Source organism: Chrysemys picta, chromosome 4 (genome assembly GCF_011386835.1).
Source record: "Chrysemys picta bellii isolate R12L10 chromosome 4, ASM1138683v2, whole genome shotgun sequence".
Lineage (NCBI taxonomy): Eukaryota > Metazoa > Chordata > Testudines > Emydidae > Chrysemys > Chrysemys picta.
Genome location: NC_088794.1, coordinates 100,698,803 through 100,724,149, shown reverse-complemented (window position 1 = coordinate 100,724,149; position 25,347 = coordinate 100,698,803). Strand labels below are relative to the sequence as shown.

The following is a 25,347-nucleotide window of genomic DNA, read 5'->3' as shown; positions in this document are numbered from 1 at the left end:
TTGCACTTATATCAGAGTAGGACTTTAATGGAACCTTTTATGTGTTGCAGTTTATTTCTGAATGATGTACAAACGTCAGGATAGTGATTAACAACAACAACAAAAACCCATATCCCATCAAAGCAGCATCTTGCTCCAGTCCTAGATAAAATAATGTATTTTAATTCCTGAGTTTTAGATACTACAAATAACAAATGTTCTATCAGTAGTCATGGTTGCCAGAACTAATTGATATAAACAAGTCACAGGCAATGTTTCCCTACTGTCGTCATATTTGATTACAAGATAGGCATTTATTTGGTTTTGTTTATTATGTATTAACACAGTAACATTCAACTCAAATATAGAATCTGATTTTAAGTGAAATACAGTTTTTCCTCTAACCAATACTTTACACAGTCTTGCAATTCCTGAAGTACAGGAACAAGATATTGTCCATATACTCATTTATCCACAAGCATCCCTGGACAAAGGTTTCAAATATCTCAGCTTTTGTCCATCTATTTTAATATAGTCATGACAGAGACTCCTGTGCACTTTAAATAGATATGTAACCAACCAGCTCCCTTTGTAAGAGTGATGACATGTTAATACCCATATTACCTCACAAGATATCAGAAATGTCTCAGTCATTTCACTTCATTTGAGCCAAAAAGCATCCAAAAATCCATCAAGACACTTGGGTATAAGTATTAAAAAAAAATTCACTGCATTCAGTAGCACAAAGCTCTTTAAAGTCAGATTTCCATAAATTTGCACAGAATGAAATACTAGCAGCATTAATCAAATAAGAGCAAATAAGTACATTAAAGGGGAAACATCACTTAAGCAAATAGAAACTGCTCCATCTGGTTTATAATATCTCGTGTGTATTCCTACTTGAAGTTGATTTTTTTAATTAAAAAATGGTTCAAAGGTGCCTACAAGCAACAAAAATTATAAAGGAATTTTTAATTCCTAGTTTTGCTGCTTCAGCTAGAATTATAGCTCTCTTAATCTCTTGAATTTACCATTTTTCTGTTGTTGCCATAGTGAAATCAAGTAGTTCAGGCAATGATGTTTTCTTTCTTCCATTTGAACTTAACTAAAATAATGCCTACTCTATTAGAAATGCTTTAAAAATATCTTTTTAAAATCTTTATGTGGATTTTAGCACTTTTGGAGGCTCTGAGATTGGCAGGCCTGTAAAATGAAAGTCCTATTTATCCACAGAACAAGTGCAACATGTATAGTAGCAATATAAGCTTCTCCAGACCAGACCATCTTTATGCTTCTGACCTGGAAGAGCCATATCTAAGAAGGAGGAGGTTTTTCATTTGTGTTCAGTCTTTCTGCTAGTGTTTTTTGTGAGTTTTGGAGAATTGCTAGTATAGTTTCTATTTTTAAGAAAGGGGAAAAGAAGTTATTCAGGAAACTATGTTAGTTTGACCTCAATTGTATGCAGTCTTGGATCAAATTTTGAAAGAGAAAGTAGTTAACGACTTATTGGTGAATGGTAATTGGGATAAAATACAACTTTATTTTACAAAAGGTAGATTGTGCCGGGCCAACCTGATTGCCTTCTTTGAGAAGATAACTGATTTTTTTAGGTAAAGGAAAATGCAGTAGATCTAATCTACATGGATTTCAGTAAGGCATTTGATACCGTTCCACATGGGAAATTATTAGTTAAATTGGAGAAGATAAGCATTAATATGAGAATTGAAAGGTGGATAAAAAATTGGTTAAAGGGACAATGGGTGATACTGAAAGGTGAACTGTCAGGCTGGAGGAAGGTTACTACTGGAGTTCCTCAGGGTTCAGTCTTGGGACCAATCTTATTTAACATTTTTATTACTGACCTTGGAACAAAAAGTGAGTGTGTGCTAATAAAATTTGTGGATGACAGAAAGTTGGGAGTTATAGCCAATACAGAGGACCGGAATATTATATGAAGATCAGGATGACCTTGTCAATTGGAGTAATAGAAATGGGGATGAAATTTAATAGTGCAAAGTGCAAGATCATGCATTTAGGGACTAACAACAAGAATTTTTGCTATAAGCTTTGGATGTATCAGGTGGAAGTGACAGAGGAGTAGGAGAAAGACCTTGGTGTATTGGTTGATCTCAGGATGATATGAGCTATCAATGTGATGTGGCCCTGAAAAAGGCTATTGCAGTCCTAGGATGCATCAGGCGAGGTATTTCCAGTAGAGACAGGGAAGTGTAAGTACCATTACACAAGGTGAGACCTCATCTGGAATACTGTGTGCAATTCTGGTCTCCCATGTTTAAGAAAGACTAATTCAAACTGGAAGAGGTGCAGAGAAGGGCTACTAGAATGATCCAAGGATTGGAAAACGAAATCATTTCATGTGATCACTGGTCAGGCAACTGAGCAGCCACATGATGGTAATAGCTTTCAGTCACTACTGACCTGTAGGGAATTCCTACGAGTGATTTTTGTAATGAAAAGTTTTGTATCTCATTACAGTACCTATCTCCTGATTCAGCTAGTTCTCCATGATTGCTATTCTAATCTTGATTATGTACTGGATTATAGTAATAAATAATATTTAACAGTTCTGTAGCACTCTGTTGTGCAGAAGCCTGTATTCTAAGCTATGCAGCGTAACAAAAGTCCAACTGAAATCATTTTTTTAAAGTAAGGAAAAGTTAAAGTAGTACTGATACAAACCTGATTAAATGTTAAAGAAAACCGTGATAAAGGGTCTTCAAGACTGCTGGTAAAGTCAGAGGATAATATGAAAATAAGCTGAAAGAGCCTTGAAATGTAAAGAAATGTTTATAGTTCAAATCACCAAACTGTTTTAAACTGGCTAATTTTAATGGCTTGAGGTTGTCACCCCTATTTGGACATTGCTTATCTAGAGAATTCACTGAAGGGGATAGTAAGATAGCAGAACAGAGAACTAGAAGGAAGTGAACTTTATCATCACCCACACGCACACACCCATCATTAAGGAACCCTGGGGTCTACCATAACACCACTGGGCCTTTATTATTCTGATCCTGAAAGATGACCTGCCCAGACGCAATTGTGAAAGAGAACCAGATGACATACCCATCTCCGTTGTCTTTGGCTAAATCCTGACCACCTGAGATTCCTATTGTCACCCACCTCCCTCAGGTCATTTTTTCTTCCCCACCTTATTTCTCCTCTATCCTATTTTTCTCTTTTTGCCTTCTGCCTAATAAGAGTCTCACTTAGGTAGCCAAGATAACTACTTTTGCAACAGAGCTGTAAGCCTGTGGTTAGAAAGGCTAGCTAGAAGTAATGCCTTAAATATTCTCTGCCCTCTACACTGTCTTCCCATATTCAAATCACAGTCAAGGTCTCTGTCCTTATCTTCATGACACCCAATGGTATTGGTCCAGGATATCTAAAATATCACCTGAAATGCCAAAATAAGGACCATGGTCAACATTTCCACTACTTAAGCACAATAGAGATGTCCACAATCAGGACAAAGCTTGTTTGTGCAGGAGACAGAGCAGTCTGTGTCTCACCACTTTCCCTACCCACAAAGACTGAAACTAACTCCCACAGAATCTAAGAACTACATCAAACATCACCACTTTCCCACCTGTTAGGTTGCAAGCTAGAGTAAACATCAGAGACAGAAGCTGCATTTTTTATATATTTCCTATTCTTTTTTCTCCATTTTTGTGTATTTCTTTTTTTTTTATAAAGGGGAACAGGATGGGATCAGCAGTGCAAGACCATGTAAATTAACTTTTTCTCCTTTCTTCAAAAAGAACAATTAATGCCATCTTAAAAGTCTGTCAAGCAGGGGTTTTCCCCTATAAATGACTCTTTGCAGCTAAATGGAAAGGGAATAAGAGAAATTGTTAAAATGAAAGCTTTACTTAATACTTTAAGTTTTGATGCTTTAATTGCATTTCTTCTTTTTACTGTGTGCTTAATAGAACATTTAAAATATTTTTAATGGTGGTTGTTACCATGGGAGTTAGCCAGCAAAACCCTGAGCCACAAATAACTTTAATGTTGTAACAGTAAACAAGGGTTTTATTAACATCTTAACTAGTAGTGGGCCTGAGACGCATCCCTCTAAACTTTGAAATAATGCATAGTATCTCAAAATTTGAGTAATCTGTTAATAATAATTTGCACTTCACTACAAGGATTGCATTTTAAGATAAGGGCCTCTGAATCACAGAAACAATAACCCTCACAATATCCCTGTGAATTAGGTAATAACTCATTTTACATATGGGTAAACTGAGGCATAAATAGATTAAGTGATTTACATAAGATCATGCAGCAATTAAATAGTTTTGAATCCAGTTACCCCTCTGCTATCATATCTAGACACACTCTGCTCTTCTAATTACTCCAGAAAAGGTATTTCGAGTAATGTGATTTTACCATGTTGCAAACTGTTGGGTCAATTCTAGTCTCAGACCTGGAATATGACATGTCACTGCTAATCTTGACAAATCTGCTATTCCATTTAGATCCTCCTCACAAGTAGTGGTGTTTTTTTCCCAAGCTAACCACATAAACCAATATCTCCTGCATATCTCTAGTTTGAAAACTTTATTTTAACACTGTGCTAACAAACTAGTCCAGTATGGTACAAGCCCAAAGAGGTAAAATAAAATAATTTGTGATTTATTTATTTTTTGGACTGGTAACTTTACTCCACTGAAAAAGATGATTAATCTGCAAATAAGCCTAAATAGCATTATAAATTTGTCAGAAGAGGAGCTATGTTGTAAGTCCACATAAAATGTTTTTATTTATGTTTTGAGGCCCAGGAGAGTTTTTAGTGATAAGGAGTATCAGCAACAATAACTCTCATGTGACTCAGTGGTGTTCTTCTTTTCTGAATAAAAGGTAGAAATTGATACAATTTTCCATCTTAAGTGCAGGGGGGGGAAACGACTGACAGGTTAGGATTGTGCTGTGTAGGGCAGTGTTTCTCAACGTGGGTGTCGTGGGAAGGGTTAGGGTGATCACAAGTACACGGCCAGCATTAGGGGGTGACAAGCAGGGAGTTGCCTGGGGTCCTACCCCACTGGGGGCCTTTGAAGCTAAAGGATGGGGGGGGGCTGAAGTATGTAACTTAGCTTGGCATGGGGCCCAGGGCAGTTGTCCTGCTTGCCACTCCCTAACACTGGCCCTGAGTATTCATAATTTACTTAATGGTATTTGAGGTAGAGGGTCACAATTTTTTCAAGTCTTAGTGAGGGGATTACTTTTTTTTTTTTTTTTTTTTTTTAAGTCCAAAGAGGGTCACCAGCACAAAAAGGTTGGGAAACACTGGTGTAGAGTATTACGTATCAAACAGGAGACAGACTGGAGGGTCCCAGGCACTGGAGGTGACACATTCAGAATGAAATGGGAGAATGCCAGACACAGCAGAAGTCTGCCAACAGATTCCAAAGGAAGCAAAGATATCCGACACGGAAGAAGGCATTTGCTTCCCTTCTGGATGGATGTGTGGTGCCACAGTAATGGGCAGCACCATTGGAGAACAGATGAGGCAAACAGGTGAAGATGATAACGATTGGTTTTCCCTTCTTGCATGAGTTTAAGTTACCTGTGTGGCTCATGCTTATGCACAATTCTGTGTTTAAGTGTAAAATAGTTCTGCCTGTCAGTTATGTGCAATAGTATATTTGGCAGTTAAACTGCTAAGGAACATAGTGTGAAGTTGCTCAGCATGATTTGCTATCCAGTCTTGGACTAATTCTATGATTTGGGAAGTTGGAAGCACAAAGGAGCTGTGTTCCATTTGTTAGTTCATCTGTTCTATTGTTTGTTTTATTGTATATTCATGTGTAAGGATTCTAAATTTTATCTATCTATATATATTTAATATAAAATATCTTGGAATATCCTCTTCAGTGCTGATTCTGGGAACTACACTCGGCAAGTTGGGTATTTACTCATATAATGCATTCATCCATTGAAATGTTTTGCTATCATAATTTGCTGATCAACTTTTCAGATTAGCAGCATAATTTCACAACATTTTTTTTAAATAAACCGTGGGGTAAGCAGTTCAAAATATCCTGTTAAATACAGTTTACTACTCTGGCAGGGACCGAAGCCTGATCAACAGCTGTATAAAAAGAAAGGGATTTCTGCAAACACAAGGCACTCACAGATTATTCAGATATCATCTTGCACTGGCTTTAGGACAGCCTGTTAGTTCAAGGCCTAAAAATAAACCAGTATTAATCACCTAATGGCAACGTGAGTTGATCAGCACTTTTGGCTGCCTGGATCTAAGTCTAACCTTATTTCAATACCTTGCTCATGTTTTCTGTCACCCAGAATAAGAGGCAGTTTGCAGGTAGGCATTCCTTTAAAAGAAGAGTGTTACAAGCATAACCAAAGGTTTAAAATAACTTCTCTCGATGCAGATATATAGCTTAAAACTTGTAGAAATCAAACAATAGTGAGCTCGGTCTGCAGTCATTGCATTGCAACTAATAAACATTAAGGTTTCTCAGTGAAACTACAGAATAAGTAAGAGCCTCAAAAAACATTGTTTTATTGTGTGGGTTTTAATCAGAAAGTAGAAATTTGGCAGGATCTTAGTCTTCCCCAAATGTGTTTACTTTGGCATTGGCGCCTTCAAAAATAAATATAATAATTGTATAACTCAGTGAGTAACCCTTAGTCGCCTTCTCAAAGGACAATAACTAAATAACTCTTGCAGAGCCTAACTTGGAGTGGTAAAATGGATGGCAAGCATGTGATAGGTCACATGACTTGTAATTAAATGATGGGTGGCAGGAAGGAAAAGTACTGCTGCTTTGGATGGGTTTATGTTTTGTAAGTCCCATGTTACTGTGTTTTCAAATGTATAGTGAGGAAATGCAGAACCCTGGAAGACATATTTCAGTGTGAAGTCCCTTTTAGACTGCAATCTAAATAAATAAACATGACAGAATAATATAAAATATGCACACACACTACTGAAAGCTCTCAGAATTTTTTGGAAGTCATTTTAGAAAGTTTTCTGATAGTTCTGTGCAACTAGTTACATCTCTTTTACTGCTTTAGGTTGTTTAGGAACGGTGCCCTGAGCTGACAAGGATACACAGTACATCACATTTCTCTTTTAGAGAATCATAGACTTCAGGGTCAGAAGGGACCATTATGATCGTCTAGTCTGACCTCCTGCACAACGCAGGCCACAGAATCTCGCCCACCCACTCCCGTAACAAACCCCTAACTTATGTCTCAGCTATTGAAGTCCTCAAATCATGGTTTAAAGACTTCAAGGTGCAGAGAATCCTCCAGCAAGTGACCCATGCCCCACTCTGCAGACGAAAGCGAAACCCCCCAGGGCCTCTACCAATCTGCCCTGGAGGAAAATTCCTTCCCGACCCCAAATATGGTGATCAGCTAAACCTTAAGCATGTGGGCAAGACTCACCAGCCAGACACCCAGGAAAGAATTCTCTGTAGTAACTCAGATCCCACCCCATCTAAAATCCCATCACAGGCCATTGGGCATATTTACCGCTAATAGTCAAAGATCAATTAATTGCCATACCATCTCTTCCATAAACTTATCAAGCTTAGTCTTGAAGCCAGATAGGTCTTTTGCCCCCACTGCTCCCCTTGGAAGGCTGTTCCGGATCTTCACTCCTCTGATGGTTAGAAACCTTCGTCCAAGTCTAAACTTCCTGATGGCCAGTTTATATCCATTTGTCTTGTGTCCGCATTGGTACTTAGCTTAAATAATTCCTCTCCTTCCCTGGTATTTATCCCTCTGATATATTTATAGAGAGCAATCATATCTCCCCTCAGGCTTCTTTTGATTAGGCTAAACAAGCCAAGCTCTTTGAGTCTCCTTTCATAAGACGTGTTTTCCATTCCTCGGATCATCCTAGTAGCCCTTCTCTGTACCTGTTCCAGTTTGAATTCATCCTTTTTTAACATGGGATACCAGAACTGCACACAGTATTCCAGATGAGGTCTCACCAGTGCCTTGTATAACGGTACTAACACCTCCTTATCTCTACTGGAAATACCTCACCTGATGCATCCCAAGACCGCATTAGCTTTTTTCACGGCCATATCATATTGGCGACTCATAGTCATCCTGTGATCAACCAGTACTCCGAGGTCCTTCATCTCCTCTGTTACTTCCAACTGTTGTGTACCCAGCTTATAACAAAAATTCTTGTTATTAATCCCTAAATGCATGACCTTGCACTTTTCACTATTAAATTTCATCCTATTACTATTATTCCAGTTTACAAAGTCATCCAGATCTTCCAGTATGATATCCCGGTCCTTCTCTGTATTGGCAATACCTTCTAGCTTTGTGTCATCCGCAAACTTTATTAGCACATTCCCACTTTTTGTGCCAAGGTCAGTAATAAAAAGATTAAATAAGATTGGTCCCAAAACCGATCCCTGAGGAACTCCACTAGTAACCTCCCTCCAGCCTGACAGTTCACCTTTCAGTATGACCCATTGTAGTCTCCCCTTTAACCAGTTCCTTATCCACCTTTCAATTTTCATATTGATCCCCATCTTTTCCAATTTAACTAATAATTCCCTATGTGGACCCATATCAAATGCCTTACTGAAACTGAGATAATTAGATCCACGGCATTTCCTTTGACTAAAAAATCTGTTACCTTCTCAAAGAAGGAGATCAGGTTGGTTTGGCATGTTGTATTTTTTCCCAATTACCATTGACCTCAATGTCCTTAACTACTTTTTCCTTCAAAAATTTTTCCAAGACCTTGCATACATCAGATGTCAAACTAACAGACTAACGGATCACTTTTTTTTCCTTTTTTAAAAATAGGAACTATGTTAGCAATTCTCCAGTCATATGGTACAACCCCTGAGTTTACAGATGCATTAAAAATTCTTGCTAATGGGCTTGCAATTTCATGTGCCAGTTCCTTTAATATTCTTGGATTAAGATTATCTAGGCCCTCCGATTTTAGTCCTATTAAACTGTTCAAGTTTGGTTTTAACCTCGGATGTAGTAATATCTACCTCCATATCCTCATTCCCATTTGTCATCCTACCATTATCCCTAAGCTCCTCATTAGCCTCATTAACGACTGAGGCAAAGTATTTGTTTAGATATTGGGCCATACCTAGATTATCCTTAACCTCCACTCCATACTCAGTGTTTAGCGGTCCCACTTCTTTCTTTATTTTCTTCTTAGTTATATGGCTATAGAACCTTTTACTATTGGTTTTAATGCCCTTTGCAAGGTCCAACTCTACATGGCTTTTGGCCTTCCTCACTTTATCCCTACATGTTCTGACCTCAATCAGGTAGCTTTCCTTGCTGATCCCTCCCATCTTCCACTCCTTGTAGGCTTTCTGCTTTTTCTTAATCACCTCTCTGAGATGCTTGCTCATCCAGCTTGGTCTACAACTCCTGCCTATGAATTTTTTCCCCTTTCTTGGGATGCAGGCTTCTGATAGTTTCTGCAACTTTGACTTGAAGTAATTCCAGGCCTCCTCTGCCTTTAGATCCACAAGTTCTTCAGTCCAATCCACTTCCCTAACTAATTTCCTTAATTTTTAAGTTAGCCCTTTTGAAATCAAAAACCCTAGTCACAGATCTGTTTTTGTTTATCCTTCCATTTAGTTTGAACTGAATTAGCTCATGATCGCTCGAACCAAGGGTGTCCCCTACAACCATTTCTTCTATTAGGACATCACTACTCACCAAAACCAAATCTAAAATGGCATCCCCTCTTGTTGGCTCAGCAACTACTTGGTGAAGGCATCCATCAGCTATCACATCCAGGAAAATCTGAGCCCTATTATTATTACTAGCACTTGTCCTCCAGTCTATATCTGGGCAGTTAAAGCCTCCCATGATCACACAATTCCCATTAGTATTTACTTCATTAAAAACATTGAAGAGGTCTCTATCCAAATCAGATCCCGGTGGTCTATAGCACAGCCCAAGCACTATCCCATAAAAATTGGTCCTGCTAGTGAAGACCGGGGACTAGACTTGATGACCTTTTAAGATCCCTTTCAGTTCTATGAGATAGGTATATCTCCATATATTATTTATATTATTATTATTATTTCTTACTTCGTTTTCTCAATGTTAAAATCCAGCGTGGAGATTACCATCTCCCCCAAATTCCTAGTTTAAAGATCTTTTAATCAGTTGTGCCAGCCTCCATACTAGAAGTCTATTTCCTGCCCTACTCAGGTGAAGTCCATCCCGAGTGTCCATTAATGCCTCCCAGTGGCCATACATCCCAAAGCCCTCCTTATAGCACCACTGCCTGAGCCATCTGTTGATCATCATAATCTTGTCACACCCTTTGTTGCCCTTCTCTAGGAACAGGCAGAATCCCACATCAAATTTCTTAAGCGTCTTCCCCAGCCTGGCATAGTCTTCCTTGATACATTCCAGCGAGAATCTAGCCTTATCATTTGTTCCCACATGAAGGACAATCAGTGGATTCTTTCCCGCTCCCATTAGGATTCTCTTCAGCGTCAGGTCCACAACCTATATCTTAGCACCCGACAGACAGCACACCCTTCTGTTCTCTGGATCAGCTCTGGTTACAGGCCTGTCTGTTCTTCTCAGTAAGGAGTCCCCAATCATGTAGACCTGCCTTTTCCTGGTGATGGGTGTGTTTCTCCGGTCTATCCCCTGTTCTCTCTGGCTGCAAGTCCTCTCGATTCCTATTCTCCCTTGCAATCCTCTGCAACCCATCCTGTATCCTCCTGGACTCGTATTTGGTGTTATCTCCATTGACTCTTCCCCTCTTCCTATAGGACTCGCTGCTCTTCTCTTCTTCCTTGCCTCTCACCTTCAGCGACCACCTGCTGTGCCCCTTCTTCATTTTCCAACTCCGCAAACCTGTTCCTGAGCTCTATTTCTCCTTCACTAGCCCGTCTTTTCCTCTGCCTGATTCTCTTAGTCACATGCTTCCACTGTTCACTTTCCTCACCCAGCAGTCTCCCCTCAGAGTTCTTTGGTCCTGCTTCCATCTGCAAGTCTGAGCTTTTCCCTTCAGCCTCCTCATGCGTTTGCTCCATCATCTGCTCGAACCCCCTTCTAAACTCAACCAGAGTTTCCACCTGCATCTCCAATCCTCGGAGCTTTTCTTCTATCAGCTCTATCAGGCAGCACTTCATGCAGATGAAACTCTTTTCAGGTACCCCCTTCAGTATCATGTACATACCACAGCTTCCACATCCAGTCATCTTCATTGTGTCTTTTAGGGAGTTTTCACTTAAACCTGAATCCAGTTGTCTAGGTGGATAAAGTCCTTGGAGTGTGCTTGCCTCTTCTTTGGGGCACCCTTTTTACCTCTAAGCCTTAACGCCTAACTGGTCATTAGAACTGACTAACTTGCAGGAGAGCAGAAATAATTAGCATCCTCCAAAATGAGTATGATTGGTGATGCATAATCCATCAAAGGCAGTGGAATGGCCAGAATCAAGCAGTTAGACACAAGCACAATAAGAATCATTACCTTTACTGGCCCACTTGCTCCCAAATGTTTTCTTTTAAACCTCATTTAATTACCCAGAAATATGTTGGTACCATCTTACATTCTCATCACCTAAGTTCCAGTACTGCAAAAAGTTTAGTAGAGGCACAGGGGGCCATTCACACAAATCTCCTTACAGGATCAAGGTCCAAGTGTCTTAGGCCTCAAGTACTGTACATAACGTTGAAGTCAGTGGGACTTCAGCACAAGCTTTACTGAATCAAGCCCTTAATGAGCAAAATCACACACAGTGATCAGTGTCTCAAAGATTTTTCAAGAATAAAATTGTCTTTTTGAGTAAAATTTAGGTTATGACATGAACCAACGTAAGCCAGAGAAATTAAAAGTTCAGTCAAGACAATTTTTTCTTAACACTCACTGTCCTTGAGCAACATGCTTTTTCTTTCTCACTCACTGTGTCAGCCTTCACTTAAAAAGCCTTGATCCTTGAAAATCTGTGTAACCTTAATATTATTTAATCATAGCTTTTGAAAGTTAATTTCCATGAGAACTATTTAAAAAAAATTCTGTCACTGAAGATTATAAAAAATCCTTTTATTTGCCTGAGAGAACAGTTCTCAGATTTGTACGAATTCCATAGGTGAATAATGTATTTTGACAGTTTGTTTATTAAAAATGCATTTAGCAGCCAAAAGTTAAATTGTCTTTATAATATTTTTTAATGACGGTGACTTACACAATATCAGTCCATTCTATCAATATGTATTTATGATTTGTGCTATGCACATTTTAAAATGTCTTTTTAACATATTTCCTGATATCCACATAAATATCACATGGCTTATTTTTATTTCTCCAAATGCCTAAAGCATTTAAATCATATTGTAAGTTTGATTAAATGTGGCCAACAAAAATGCTGCATTTTGACTGATGCCTTAACAGCCTTATCACGCAGCTAAAAGGCTGATAATGTAAACAAAAGTTCATTAAAATGTAATAGTATTCAACAGAGGCGTGACTACAGGGACACTGAGGACTCCTATTAGTTTCCAGCCACCTTCCTTCCCCGGATAGCCCCGACATTCCACACTCCCATAGTCTATTGCCTCAGTGTCCGGTACTCATTGGAGATTTCTGCACCCTTGTCAGTCCAAAGGAATTTTCATTTCTGAGTTATAACCTCCTTGAAAATGGGAGATACACAAAAAATTCTAGTAGACATTAAAAGAAAATCCTGGTCCTGTTGCACTTCATTATAGCTCAAATTTCACCCCACTGCATAAAGTAGATTTGGTAATTTTACTTGAAGCAGGACAAACCTTGAGACATACTGCATTGTTAAATTGCTCACTGAAGTCAATGGCAAAGCTTCCAACAGTGCTTGATCACTCCCAAAATGACTATCTGTTTCCTAACTGATCTTTCTTCATCAGCTTGCCTTTGCTTTAATGCACCTAAGTTAGTGTGTTCTGTTTCTTGAGCTGTGTTTGCAAACCAAAGATATTTTGTTTATTGTAAAGTATTTATTATAAAGTGAGAATATTTATTATGTAATTTAAGGTAGCCGGGACCTAGAAAAGGTGTAGCCTTGTGAGGGTTGGACTAGTGATAGATTTATAACATGAACACATATCATCAGCCGGTTATTTGACTTTGCCTAACATGAGAACAACTCCAATAGCCTTTTTTTTTTTAACCAGACTTCAGTAGAGCCAAAAAATATAAATCTATATGATGCCTCGAAGGTAACTTCTATTTGAATTATGGGCTGCCTTGTGATTGGTTCAGGAAATGGACTAGAAGATTACAAAAAGTTTAAGAAAAATATAGTCACTTTCAACCATGTCCAAAGTTTGAAAGTGCCCCCTTTTTATGTAAAGGTACCGTAACTTGATTTTTAAAAATATTCATGTTTATTTATATTCAAAAGTAAATCAATCCCTGTGCAACGGAAATTAATTCCCTGCCAAGACACGCAAGGCCAGATCTCAGCAGGTGTAAATAGGGCTACCTGTAGGAAAGTCAAGTGGAGCTATACCAGTTTATACCAGCTGAGAATCTGGCCTGCAGTTGTTGGTCTACCAAAATACTCTCAGCCCACACCAAAATTTCTTCCAATAATAAGAATACAAGAGATGTAAGTTTTAGGCATCACTGCACAGGCGATATCTAGATGGATAGCTAGATATAGATATAGATCCAATGCTTTTAAAGAATTCTGTTAAAATTGTCTTAAAAACTTTTTTATTTATTATAATTTATTTTTATAGGAAACAAGTTTTGAAGTGCAGTTGGCCTTGATGTCATTCTAATTGTACACAGTCAGACAGACACATGCATACATGTACATGTACATTAGATATTAACATACATACACTCACATTTCACTAGGAGAGCCTCTCAGAACGAGAAATTGTTTACATTACTATCTGGGGATACATGAAGTATACAGCCCATCTACAACAAATAAACTAAGACTAAATAAATAAATAAAGTGAAAGTTATTAAAAATGATTACAAGCTGTTTTACATTTCTGCTCAGTATTGAGCTGTGTGTTGAAAATGCATTTTTCATAAAACCACATGCAAGGCTTTTTGATGGTGAAAGACACAACTCCCAATGCCCACATGTCTGGGCATATCCTTAGAAGCTAGCATGGACCCCATACAGACATTCCAGAATAAAAGACAATTACTAGAGAACAGTTTGTCTTTAAGTGAAGTTGAATGTGTGATATTCCACTCAACCACTTTCATAAATAAATAAGTCTTTTTCCTTTCTAGGACAAAAGTGGTTCTGTAGAAGGGCAAGTGAAAGCCTGATTCACATTTTAAGAACATAAGAACGGCCGTACCGGGTCAGACCAAAGATCCATCTAGCCTAGTATCCTGTCTACCGACAGTGGCCAATGCCAGGTGCCCCAGAGGGAGTGGACCAACAGGCAATGATCAAGTGATCTCTCTCCTGCCATCCATCTCCATCCTCTGACAAACAAAGGCTAGGGACACCATTCCTTACCCATCCTGGCTAATAGCCATTAATGGACTTCACCACCATGAATTTATCCAGTTCTCTCTTAAATGCTGTTATAGTCCTGGCCTTCACAACCTCCTCAGGTAAGGAGTTTCCACAAGTTGACTGTGCGCTGCGTGAAGAAGAACTTCCTTGTATTTGTTTTAAACCTGCTGCCTATTAATTCATTTGGTGACCCCTAGTTCTTGTATTATGGGAATAAGTAAATAACTTTTCCTTATCCACTTTCTCCACATCACTCATGATTTTATATACCTCTATCATATCCCCCCTTCGTCTCCTCTTTTCCAAGCTAAAGAGTCCTAGCCTCTTTAATCTCTCCTCATATGGGACCCATTCCAAACCCCTAATCATTTTAGTTGCCCTTTTCTGAACCTTTTCTAGTGCCAGTATATCTTTTTTTAGATGAGGAGACCACATCTGTACGCAGTATTCGAGGTGTGGGCGTACCATCGATTTATATAAGGGCAATAATATATTCTCAGTCTTATTCTCTATCCCCTTTTTAATGATCCCTAACATCCTGTTTGCTTTTTTGACCGCCTTTGCACACTGCGTGGACATCTTCAGAGAGCTATCCACGATGACTCCAAGATCTTTTTCCTGACTTGTTGTAGCTAAATTACCCCCCATCATATTGTATGTATAGTTGGGGTTATTTTTTTTTTGTGCATTACTTTACAGCTATCCACATTAAATTTCATTTGCCATTTTGTTACCCAATCACTTAGTTTTGTGAGATCTTTTTGAAGTTCATCACAGTCTGCTTTGGTCTTAACTATCTTGAGCAGTTTAGTATCATCTGCAAACTTTGCCACCTCATTGTTTACCCCTTTTCTCCAGATCATTTATAAATAAGTTGAATAGGATTGGTCCGAGCACTGACCCTTGGGGAACACCACTATTTACCCCCCTCCATTCTGAGAATTTATCATTAATTCCTACCCTTTGTTCCCAGTCTTTTAACCAGTTCTCAATCCATGAAAGGACCTTCCCTTTTATCCCATGACAACTTAATTTACGTAAGAGACTTTGGTGAGAGACCTTGTCAAAGGCTTTCTGGAAATCTATGTCCACTGGATCCCCCTTGTCCACATGTTTGTTGACCCCTTCAAAGAACTCTAATAGATTAGTAAGACACGATTTCCCTTTATAGAAACCATGCTGACTATTGCTCAACAGTTTGTTTTTCTATGTGTCTAACAATTTTATTCTTAACTATTGTTTCGACTAATTTGCCCGGTACCAACGTTAGACTTACCGGTCTTAATTGCCGGGATCACCTCTAGAGCCCTTTTTAAATATTGGCGTTACATTAGCTAACTTCCAGTCATTGGGTACAGAAGCCGATTTAAAGGACAGGTTACAAACCTTAGTTAATAGTTCCGCAACTTCACATTTGAGTTCTTTCAGAACTCTTGGGTGAATGCCATCTGGTCCCGGTGACTTGTTAATGTTAAGTTTATCAATTAATTCCAAAACCTCCTCTAGTGACACTTCAATGTGTGACAGTTACTCAGATTTGTCACCTACAAAAGCCGGCTCAGGTTTGGGAATCTCCCTAACATCCTCAGCCGTGAAGACTGAAGCAAAGAATCCATTTAGTTTCTCCGCAATAACTTTATCCTCTTTAAGCGCTCCTTTTGTATCTCGATCATCAAGGGGCCCCACTGGTTGTGTAGCAGCTTCCTGCTTCTGATATACTTAAAAAACATTTTATTATTACCTTTGGAGTTTTTGGCTAGCTGTTCTTCAAACTCCTCTTTGGCTTTTCTTATTACATTCTTGCACTTAATTTGGCAGCGTTTATGCTCCTTTCTATTTGCCTCACTAGGATTTGACTTCTACTTTTTAAAGGAAGTCTTTTTATCTCTCCACTGTTTCTTTTACATGGTTGTTAAGCCACGGTGGCTCTTTTTTAGTAATCCATAGAGGTCCTGGATTTCAGTCTCTTCCCTAGCAGCCTAAATTTGGCCTCCAGGACATCTCTCCTACCCTTCCCTATGTCATTGGTACCTACATGTACCACAACCACCAGCTCCTCCCCAGCAGTACACATATGTCTGTCTAGATGCCTCGAGAGATCCGCAACCTTTGCAGCAGGCAGGCAAGTCACCATGCGGTTCTCCCGGTCATCACAAACCCAGCTATCTACGTTTCTAATGATCGAATCTCCCATTACTAACACCTGCCTTTTCCTAGCAACTGGAGTTCCCTCCCCCGGAGAGGCAACCTCAGTGCGAGAGGTAACCCCAGCACCATCTGGAAGGAGGGTCCCAACTATGACAAGATTTCCCTCTGCTCCCATTGACTGCTCTGCTTCCCTGGGCCTTTCATCCTCCTCAACCGCACAGGGGCTGTCTGACCAGAGATGGGACAATTCTACAGTGTCCCGGAAAGCCTCATCAACATACCTCTCTGCCTCCCTTAGCTCCTCCAGTTTCTACCCTGGCCTCCAAAGTCCATATGTGGTCTCTGAGGGCCAGGAGCTCCTTGCACCGAATGCACACATATTCCACCCGCCCACAGGGCAGGTAATCATACATGCTGCACTCAGTGCAATAAACTGGATAGCCCCCACTCTGCAGCTGGGCTTCTGCCTGCATTGTCTCCTAGTTAATGAAAGGATTGTTTAAGCAAAAGGTTTTGAATGTAGTTTGGTGTATAGGTTTTAAGGGGAATAAAGGGACCCCGCTCCCTTCCCACTCCCCTTCCGAACTCCCTGTTAGCGGCCCCTGGTCGCAAAAGCTCCCTGGTCGCTTGTGCGCTGCTTTATAAAGCCCTGGCCTATGTGAATGCCCCGCCCACTGATTAAGGCTCAGCCACTTACCAGAGGCTTCTAGCTTTCAGACCTTCCTTTAAAGCTCACAGCTTCCAACTGCCAGCCACAGCACACGGTCCTTCAGACAAACAGACAGACTGACAAACACAAGCTCAGCACACAGCAAGTAACCCCCAAACACAAACAAGCACACGGTACAGTCACTTACCCCAAGGGTGCTGTATTGCTCCTCCTTCACTGGAGAACTCCCTTGCGAAACTCCCTGTTAGCAGCCCCTGTTCGCAAAAGCTGATTTTTATTTTGCTGATTTTTATGTGATTTCTTGAGTTAAAATGAGGATTTGTCCATGTAAAATTAGCAATAAAAGAGCATAAACGATTTTTAGGAAAAGGAAGAAAACATCTGGCTAACTATGCCTTCTGCTCCCCCTACTACACCCTGAATTCCACCTTCCTAGTTTTTCACCATACCCCTGTGAAATCCCTCCTTCCTAGGAGCAAAGCTCAGAGTCTCAGGGCTTGTTGGCATGCAAAGAAAGCTGCATTAGTTTAACTAAAGGTTTGTTTTATAATCGATTTAGTTAAAACAGTGCAAAAGGCTGTGTGGACACTCTCAAATCAATATAAATCTGGCTTACTTACTTTACATTGATTAGGAATCAGTTTAAGCTAAACCACTTAAGTCACTCTCAAACTGAAATAAGAGTGTCTACAGAGGGTTTTACACTTGGCTAACTATCTGTTTAAAAACTGATTTAAGATAAACCAATTCATCTGTGTGATCACAAGACCTCAGTGAGGCCCGCTCTCTGATAGCATATTTAATATGTTTATTACCTTCATATGAAATAGTCTTGCCACTCAGTTTTCTCCTATGTGGAGCTGTTCAAAATGTTTGTAACAAAAACCTAAACTAGCTAAAACTCAGCTGTTTTTCTGTTTCCTTTCAAGTTTGAAAAGTCAGCCAATATTTTTTTTTAATAAGCTTCACAAAAAGAGGCAAAACTATAGTTTCATGTTGAGTTTTGGGGTTAGCTTGCACTTGGGATTTACAGGGTGTGAACTGTTATGAAACAAAACTGAAGAGAAGATTCATATGAGTATCTGTTAACCAAAACTGGAGGTTTACACAGTTCTATTGAGCAAAAGCAAAGTCTGTAGGATTCTGTACCTAGCTACTTAAGAGCTGATGTCTTCTTTGTTGCCCTGAGCTGCATCTTCTCAAAAAATTAATATCCTTCCTGTGGTATAGTGACCTGTATTGCATACAGTATTCCTGATGGAGTCCTGTACAGTAACTAAAAAACCATCTTTTGCTTTGTATTCTGAAGATTTTTCTCAGAACTGCCAGGTTGGTCCCACTTTCTGTGGCATGCAGAGCAAGCTCTCTGTCATTTGAACTAGTTCTCCTGTGTAAACCGAAGTTGTCAGCTTTGGTCCTGCAAGGAAGGTTAGTCTCCAATGCATTAAATGTTGTTATTAATCTATAAATAACTTTTTAGCCTGACTATAATTTACAGTGTTACGTTTCATTCTCCACACTGTCACATGTACATGCAGGAGGGAGTCAAATTAAAAAGGATGGTTCTTGCTCCTTGCTTGTACTTCCATGCCCCCTCCCCTCCATAAAAAAGGTTAAATGTCTTTTCAAATTAAGGCAACTGTAATTAACCATTGGCATTGTTTGAGATTTGCTAGCTCTGTGTGTTAATGGAAGAGAAATTAGCCCTTAGCAGCAGGAGCTCCTCATAGTCAGTGGCAAATGCTTACCAGACCAACAAGTTAATTTCGGTTTTTAGTGCTCCCCTTAAGTCATTTTTCAATATAGTATGGCTTGTATCTGATCATACATATGCTATCTCTGATACACAGTCAGAATATAAAGGATTATACCAATATTATGAAATGATATAGCATGGGCAGGACTAGTTAGCTAATAAAGGTCTAATACAGGATTGAGGGAATAATTTCACTGATTAACTAAAGCCAGGAACCTGCAATTGACTCACTGGACACCCTTAAAAATAAAGTTTTTCATCAGAATTGGCATTTCTGAACCTATTGCTAGTTGCAGCCAATATAATTAAAAGTGTCATTTGTGGAACTGACAGTTCAATAAAAACTGGTTTACAATCCCTTTTGAGTGGACTTGGAAGTATCTATTTTAAAGAATAATTGTAATTTCAAATACAAGTTACAGTTTATACGCAGTGACAAGTGCCATTTTACCACATGAGTTTTCAGATAGTTGTGCAGAATGAAACAAGTCTTTCCTTAAGTACTAGGGAAGAGCAGCTGCTCCTTATCACTGGGTTTTTTACCTGGCAAACGTTCTAGTAATGAACAAGTATCACGTGTATGTATGTTTCATAGCTTCTGACTTGCATGAAACAGTCCATTAAAAATGCAAACTGCATTCTCTTTATGGGTGTATGTGTTTTTGGTCTGGTTTGTTTTTAAAATCTTTCAGGTAGAATATTCACTGCCTGCCCAGTTACATTTTCCTTTTGAAGTGATTGGTTTGAACACACTTCTCTGTAAAAATATTAGGACCAGATTGTGGCAGTGAATCAATGCCTTACACTGGAGATAGCATGAAGCTTCACTACCCCAATTGGAGCACCAGGCAGCAGTGTCTCTCAGCACACCCACCCATTTGCTCCCCCCTGTGACTGGGCCAGCTGTGTTTGTTGATACAGTTAGGGACAGCAGGCTGTGGCCCTGCATGCACTTCACAGGGCACTAGCCAAAAGCAAGGCTTATGTTCCAGAGAGCAGGGAAAGCAAATGTTGCTGGCCACCTATAGAGTGCAACTGCTGGGAGGAGGGTGCTGTGCTCTTCCACTCCAGCCACAATCTGACCTATAATACATTTCTAAAGAAACTTCACTTTCTGTCTATATTAATATGGCTAAATCTGTAACAGTAATAACTTCTTGCATTTCCATCTGAAAAATCACAGAGCTTTCCAAACTGATATGCAGCCTATGTACGAAGAATGCTTCCTTGCTACTGAAATGCACCCACCTCTGGGGTGGAAGGTACCAGCCATAAAATGGTGCTTAACAACACTACACAAATTTTGGAAAGTAGCACACAATACCCAATTGAAACTGCAGGGGAAATCCACAGAGTTACTTCCTTTTATGTCTGTTCCATTACATGAGCACATCAAATAGAGTTTTCCTCAGTTCAGTGTTGGAAAGAAACCACCCTAATGAAGCCAGTCTGGCACTACCCACTGTTTTGAGAGCTTCTATTGTCTGCTAAGTGGACTTTCCAGTTATTGTGCATCCCCCGACACACTTTTATTATAATTAAACATTAACAAAAATTGGCTACCATATTGGTGTGAGTACTGAGCACAGCTCTGTGTATAAACCATTAAATGATATTCTATTGAACGTTTTCTTGTACATACAGTATCTAATAGCTCATCCTGCACTGTTGTTTTTGGCAAGTTCACTGTAGCATATAATAAATCACAGAAAGAAAAAGCTTTTTGGCCTAACATTGTACAGACTGCTGTAATGTAAGACTACAGAAAGTGGTTCTGTTTTTAGACATCCTTTTACTAACCCAACATTCATAATTTATGATTTCACTGTAAAATTCCTGCAACACTACACCAAAAGTAGTGCTGCCCTTTAATTAAGTGCTCTCAGTAGGAAAAACGTGAAACTGATGTGCAAAACATATCGCTGTACACAATGATTGATAGTGATTACTTCTTTATGAACCCAGCCTCAAGGTCTGAACTTCCTGATGGGTAAAATAGTCCATGGGGCTACTTCCTGAGAGTGCCTAGTGGGGATCAGTCAATGTTAGTAATATCTGAGGAATTCCTGAGGCACGTTTTGGAGACATTGCAGTAGAAACTTTCTATGGACTGTGCTTTGCCTTAACAGTTACTTACTCATTGTAGAGATTATATTTTGAAGAATCATTGTTGATCTTTACTGTACTGAAATTCACATCATCTGAGGTTTTATGTAAACCCATGTATTTTTAATGCTTAAATGTCCAAAACTGAAATAAATGGAGAGCAAGGGAAGAGAGGCTTCTGTATGTATCACACAGTTATTAAATGTTATTACAAAGGCACTTAGGGATCTGTTCTTATGGCTGGCGAGTTCTCTGTTCACGATGGTAAAACTGTGAACTAAACAAATTTCAGTTTGCTGTAAGACTCTAAATAGCATTTTTATTTATGAAATCAGATATTACTTAAATGTAAAACAATTCTACCCTGATTAAATTAAAATCTTGGAAATTAAATGTACGTAAACTGTCCAATTTTAGAATAAAATCATCAGTGCATGTGAATTACTCATTGGCCTGGGACTGTGGACTCTTTTTTTTTCTTCTGTATATATGATTTTATGTTATATTCTTCTCGTTATTTTATAGATTTGGTCCTGGATTAGTCATCTATTGGTATGGATTTATTGAGGAGTTGGACTGCCATCGTGAACGTGGTATCCTGCTAAAAGACTGCTTTCCTACTGATATTGTAACTCTGCGACACAGCATGGCTCAACACTGATGTTGGAAGAGAAATTGGGAGGAAGAGGTGAATCCGGAAGCAATTTTACTTTCCTGCAGTGTAAACTACTGGCAACATCTGCCCTGAACTTCAGCTGAACTCCTGCTGCCTGTGATCACACTACTACCTCTTTAGACAAACATATCAAGAGTTTCTGTTTTGCCTCAGCCCTCTGCTGTTGTGAGCGGCCAAAAACTACAGACACAACCCACTCATTATCAGCAGTTCTGTCTCTGTCAAACAGTTAGTTTATAGATAGTCATAATCTTTCTTCCTTCCGGATGGCTTCTCCTTAAATACTGAACAAAAGAAAAAATGTGGAGGCTGAAAGGTGTGACTTTCAATTCTCCTCCCTGTGTTGTGGAGTCATCTTAAAGAAAGTGCTTTCTGTTATCTCTCACATAACTTTGTTTAATATTAAAGATCTGTCTCAAACACACACACAAGCCAGGAACTTTGGCTAAGGTTGAAACTCCCCACTTAACACTCACATTGTGCCTACTTAGTGCAATTCATTTGGTAAAAGAGGATCACATCATCTTTAATGCCTTGTTTGCACTCTGAATTTCCTGGCTTTTGCAGCATTATGCCAGACAGCTACTATTATTCTAATATAATTATTGGTGTATGAATTTCCTCATTTTTATGTTTGCTTAAAAACAAAAGAATCTGACATTCAAATTTTTAAAAATATTTTTCCTAAAAAAAGGTCAGCATTTATCTAGTATATATATTTGGGAAATTTTGTAGTGCATATTAATGTGTACTTTTTAAAGTATTAAAAATAATTGATAAAGCACATTGTTCTCTTTCAGCAGTTTTGGCATATCCTAGAAATCTCTACTGATGGATCTTTTCCTTGGTTGATTTTAAGCAAATAATTTGTGTAGATCTCTGTAGGCCTCATGATGTGCAGTTTTCTGGCATGTGAAATCTAAAGGGACCATGTATGAAACTTTGTACCTGGTTGATCTATTCTGAGAGTATCAGTCTGGTGTGCAAGGAGAGAACCAAAAGGTAAACACTGCTTCCTACTGGATTTGTTGGATGGGGAATTCATCTAAATAAGTACACCATCTCCTGAGTGCTATTGTTACCTATTCTCTTCTTCCTGATGGAACTGCCAAGGCTGGAAGTGTCTAGAGATGGTGGCGGGCTTCCACCATTATTGTGAGGGCTCCTTTCTCGTCTTCTTTCTACACTCATCACCCCAGGAAAGAGGGCCATTGTTCAGCCTAACTTCTGCTCTCACAGCTAAGAGATGGTCAGACAAGACATATCTCTTTGGGCTGGTAGCCTTTTTAAGAACCTTTCCTTGCTAACAGTCAGCCACGGAAAAATAAAAATTTTGAGGAAGCTGATAGAAACACCACAAATGCTCAACATCTCTTCTCTAACCAATCATGAGAGCCAAAGTGATAGACTTCATCTTGGGAAGGGAATTTGATAAGAAGAGTCATAAAAACTACCGCTCCCAAAGGGAAATTCCTCTCAGAATAGGAAGTTGAGTTGCATACTCAGCTTCTCTTGAGTAACAGAAGCTCTCAGGACCTCAACAGAGAAGCTGTTTGGGGACCTTAATATTTTGAAATTGTGCACAAATTTTAAAAGTAAAAGATGCAAAGAAAGCATATGAAACCACTTTTTAAACTTTAAAACAACCACACAGCTTATTTTAGAAGAAACTTTCAAATCTTGCTTTTATACTGAACTTGTGCCAAGTTTTAGCCTGGATTTTATTTATACAGCCAATTTAGAAATCCCCCTTTTTTTTCCCCTCTAGGAAAAAATAGGTGTAATAGTATTGATACTTCCTTTGCTGTAGAGGCAAGAGTACACTAGAGTTTCCACAATACCATGAGTTACCTACATGACAAACATTATCTTACTGTTTCTGAATGTTACTTTAGAAATACCAATTTTCAATCAATCCTTTTTTTCCCAAACACCGGTAACTCGTTTATGTTTCAACTATTACACTTACTTCATTTTTACCTGATAGGCTTTGAGTCTGCACATAAAGATAGGCAGAAGCAATCTGCAGAGTGTACCTCCCTAAGGCTACACAGAAGCAACATTTAGGGTGCAACTACCCCTGGGACTTATAACTCTGGTTTAGGTTAGTGGCATGTGTAAAATCAAGAATAGAAAAAAAAAAAAAGTAATATAATAATCAACCATTGTTCCATTAGAAACTCAAAGCAATAACTGCCTGCATGAAGTAGGTTTTAAGGGCAAAACTGAATCTGTTTTAGCTAATGTCTGTGCATTGTATTGTATGAAATCATTTCAAACAGTCTTTACAAGATGCCCTGTGCTACTTTTTCTTTTTGAATAAATTACATTTATCTACACAGATGTTGACAATTCTGTTCAGCCCTCATTGAATCTTTAATTTGTTTAATATAAAAACAAATATAACAATGTTGAGGGTGCACAAATAAAAATAAGGTTATGCTTGTACGGTATTTGTGTATTTATTCCCCTACCTGGTGCTGCAGTATAATGGCTTGAAAGGCAATATTGGTGTCCTTAATCAAAGCTTTGACCATTCCTTTATATAGTGACCCCTTTAAAATCTGTGTATTTAAATAGGGATGAAATAAGTAGTAAAAATGTATGCACTCTACTAATTCCGATTGCATGTGCTCTCCTAGCAATCCTTGCTATCACAAAAATTATTATACTATGTGCCACTATTTTAAATGGTAAGTACAGAACATTAAAAAAAAAATAAAACTGCATTGTTATTCCTACTTGTATGTTGTAAATGTTCTTTGTGTATTTTCTCAGTTTATCTGATGTAAATATCAACTCTAAGAATAAAAAGGAGAAACTACTGCATTTTTTTACAATGCTATAGTCATTAGAACCTTAACATTGCAGCCAAATCCAGTTTTATGGAGTATTCTGCAGTGTGCTAATGAATTATGCCAAGCCAGAAAACAGAAGTGTGCATAAAACTGAATGATGGTCTCACTGGCATATATAGACTTGCCAAGCATCTGCTCTTACAAACACTGTAATACTGCCTGCTTCAAGCCTTAGAAATTGATACGATTGTGTGGAATAAGTTCAATGTGGAAGTAAAACTTCCTGGTCCAGCAGGAATGGCACATAGGCATACAGGTCATGCTGAAAATGACACAGTCAGGGTTCAACAGGACAAACTATCTTTCCTGCATTCTAGGGATAAATAATAGTTTAACAATGTTACTCTAAAGCCAGCTCAAAACCAAAAAGCTTGGTGTAAATAGTAAAAATCTGGTCTAAATGGAAAGGTGAACAGACAGGTGCATATATTTTAAACCTGTTGATACCTCATCATTATTTCATTTCAAGTTTATGCACAGTATATTAATACTTTGTTTCTTGCTTTATTGTATTCACTTACTCAAAAACTGTTTCATCTTGCTACTTCTTAATTCCCTTAGCTACCTTGCCCTCTCTGTACACCTCTTCTTGTAATTGATTTGCCATCTCTTCTTATTGAACAAGGCACTTCATAGTTCTTTCCATAGCCTTTTTCATCCTT

The 25,347-nt window shown here is 38.8% G+C and overlaps 1 protein-coding gene across 15 annotated transcripts in view; it reads left to right on the top strand.

The window, feature by feature from the left end:
* The window catches only part of CDIN1 (CDAN1 interacting nuclease 1), a 186,264-nt gene extending 161,989 nt beyond the window's left edge, over window positions 1-24,275 (top strand). For 7 of the 15 annotated variants that reach the window (XR_010600663.1, XR_010600664.1, XR_010600662.1 and 4 more), the window contains one exon: window positions 21,677-24,275. Coding sequence is in view for 4 of the 15 variants with exons in the window: in XM_005299967.5 (XP_005300024.1) it covers window positions 21,677-21,812 (136 nt within the window). In the remaining 11 variants the exon portion in view is untranslated. Of the gene's footprint in view, window positions 1-5,251; window positions 5,521-14,236; window positions 14,570-18,598; window positions 18,718-21,676 lie in introns of all 15 variants that reach the window. The other 8 variants (XR_010600665.1, XM_042857448.2, XM_065593233.1 and 5 more) reach the window with 6 other exon arrangements.
* The last annotated feature ends 1,072 nt before the right edge of the window (window positions 24,276-25,347 follow it).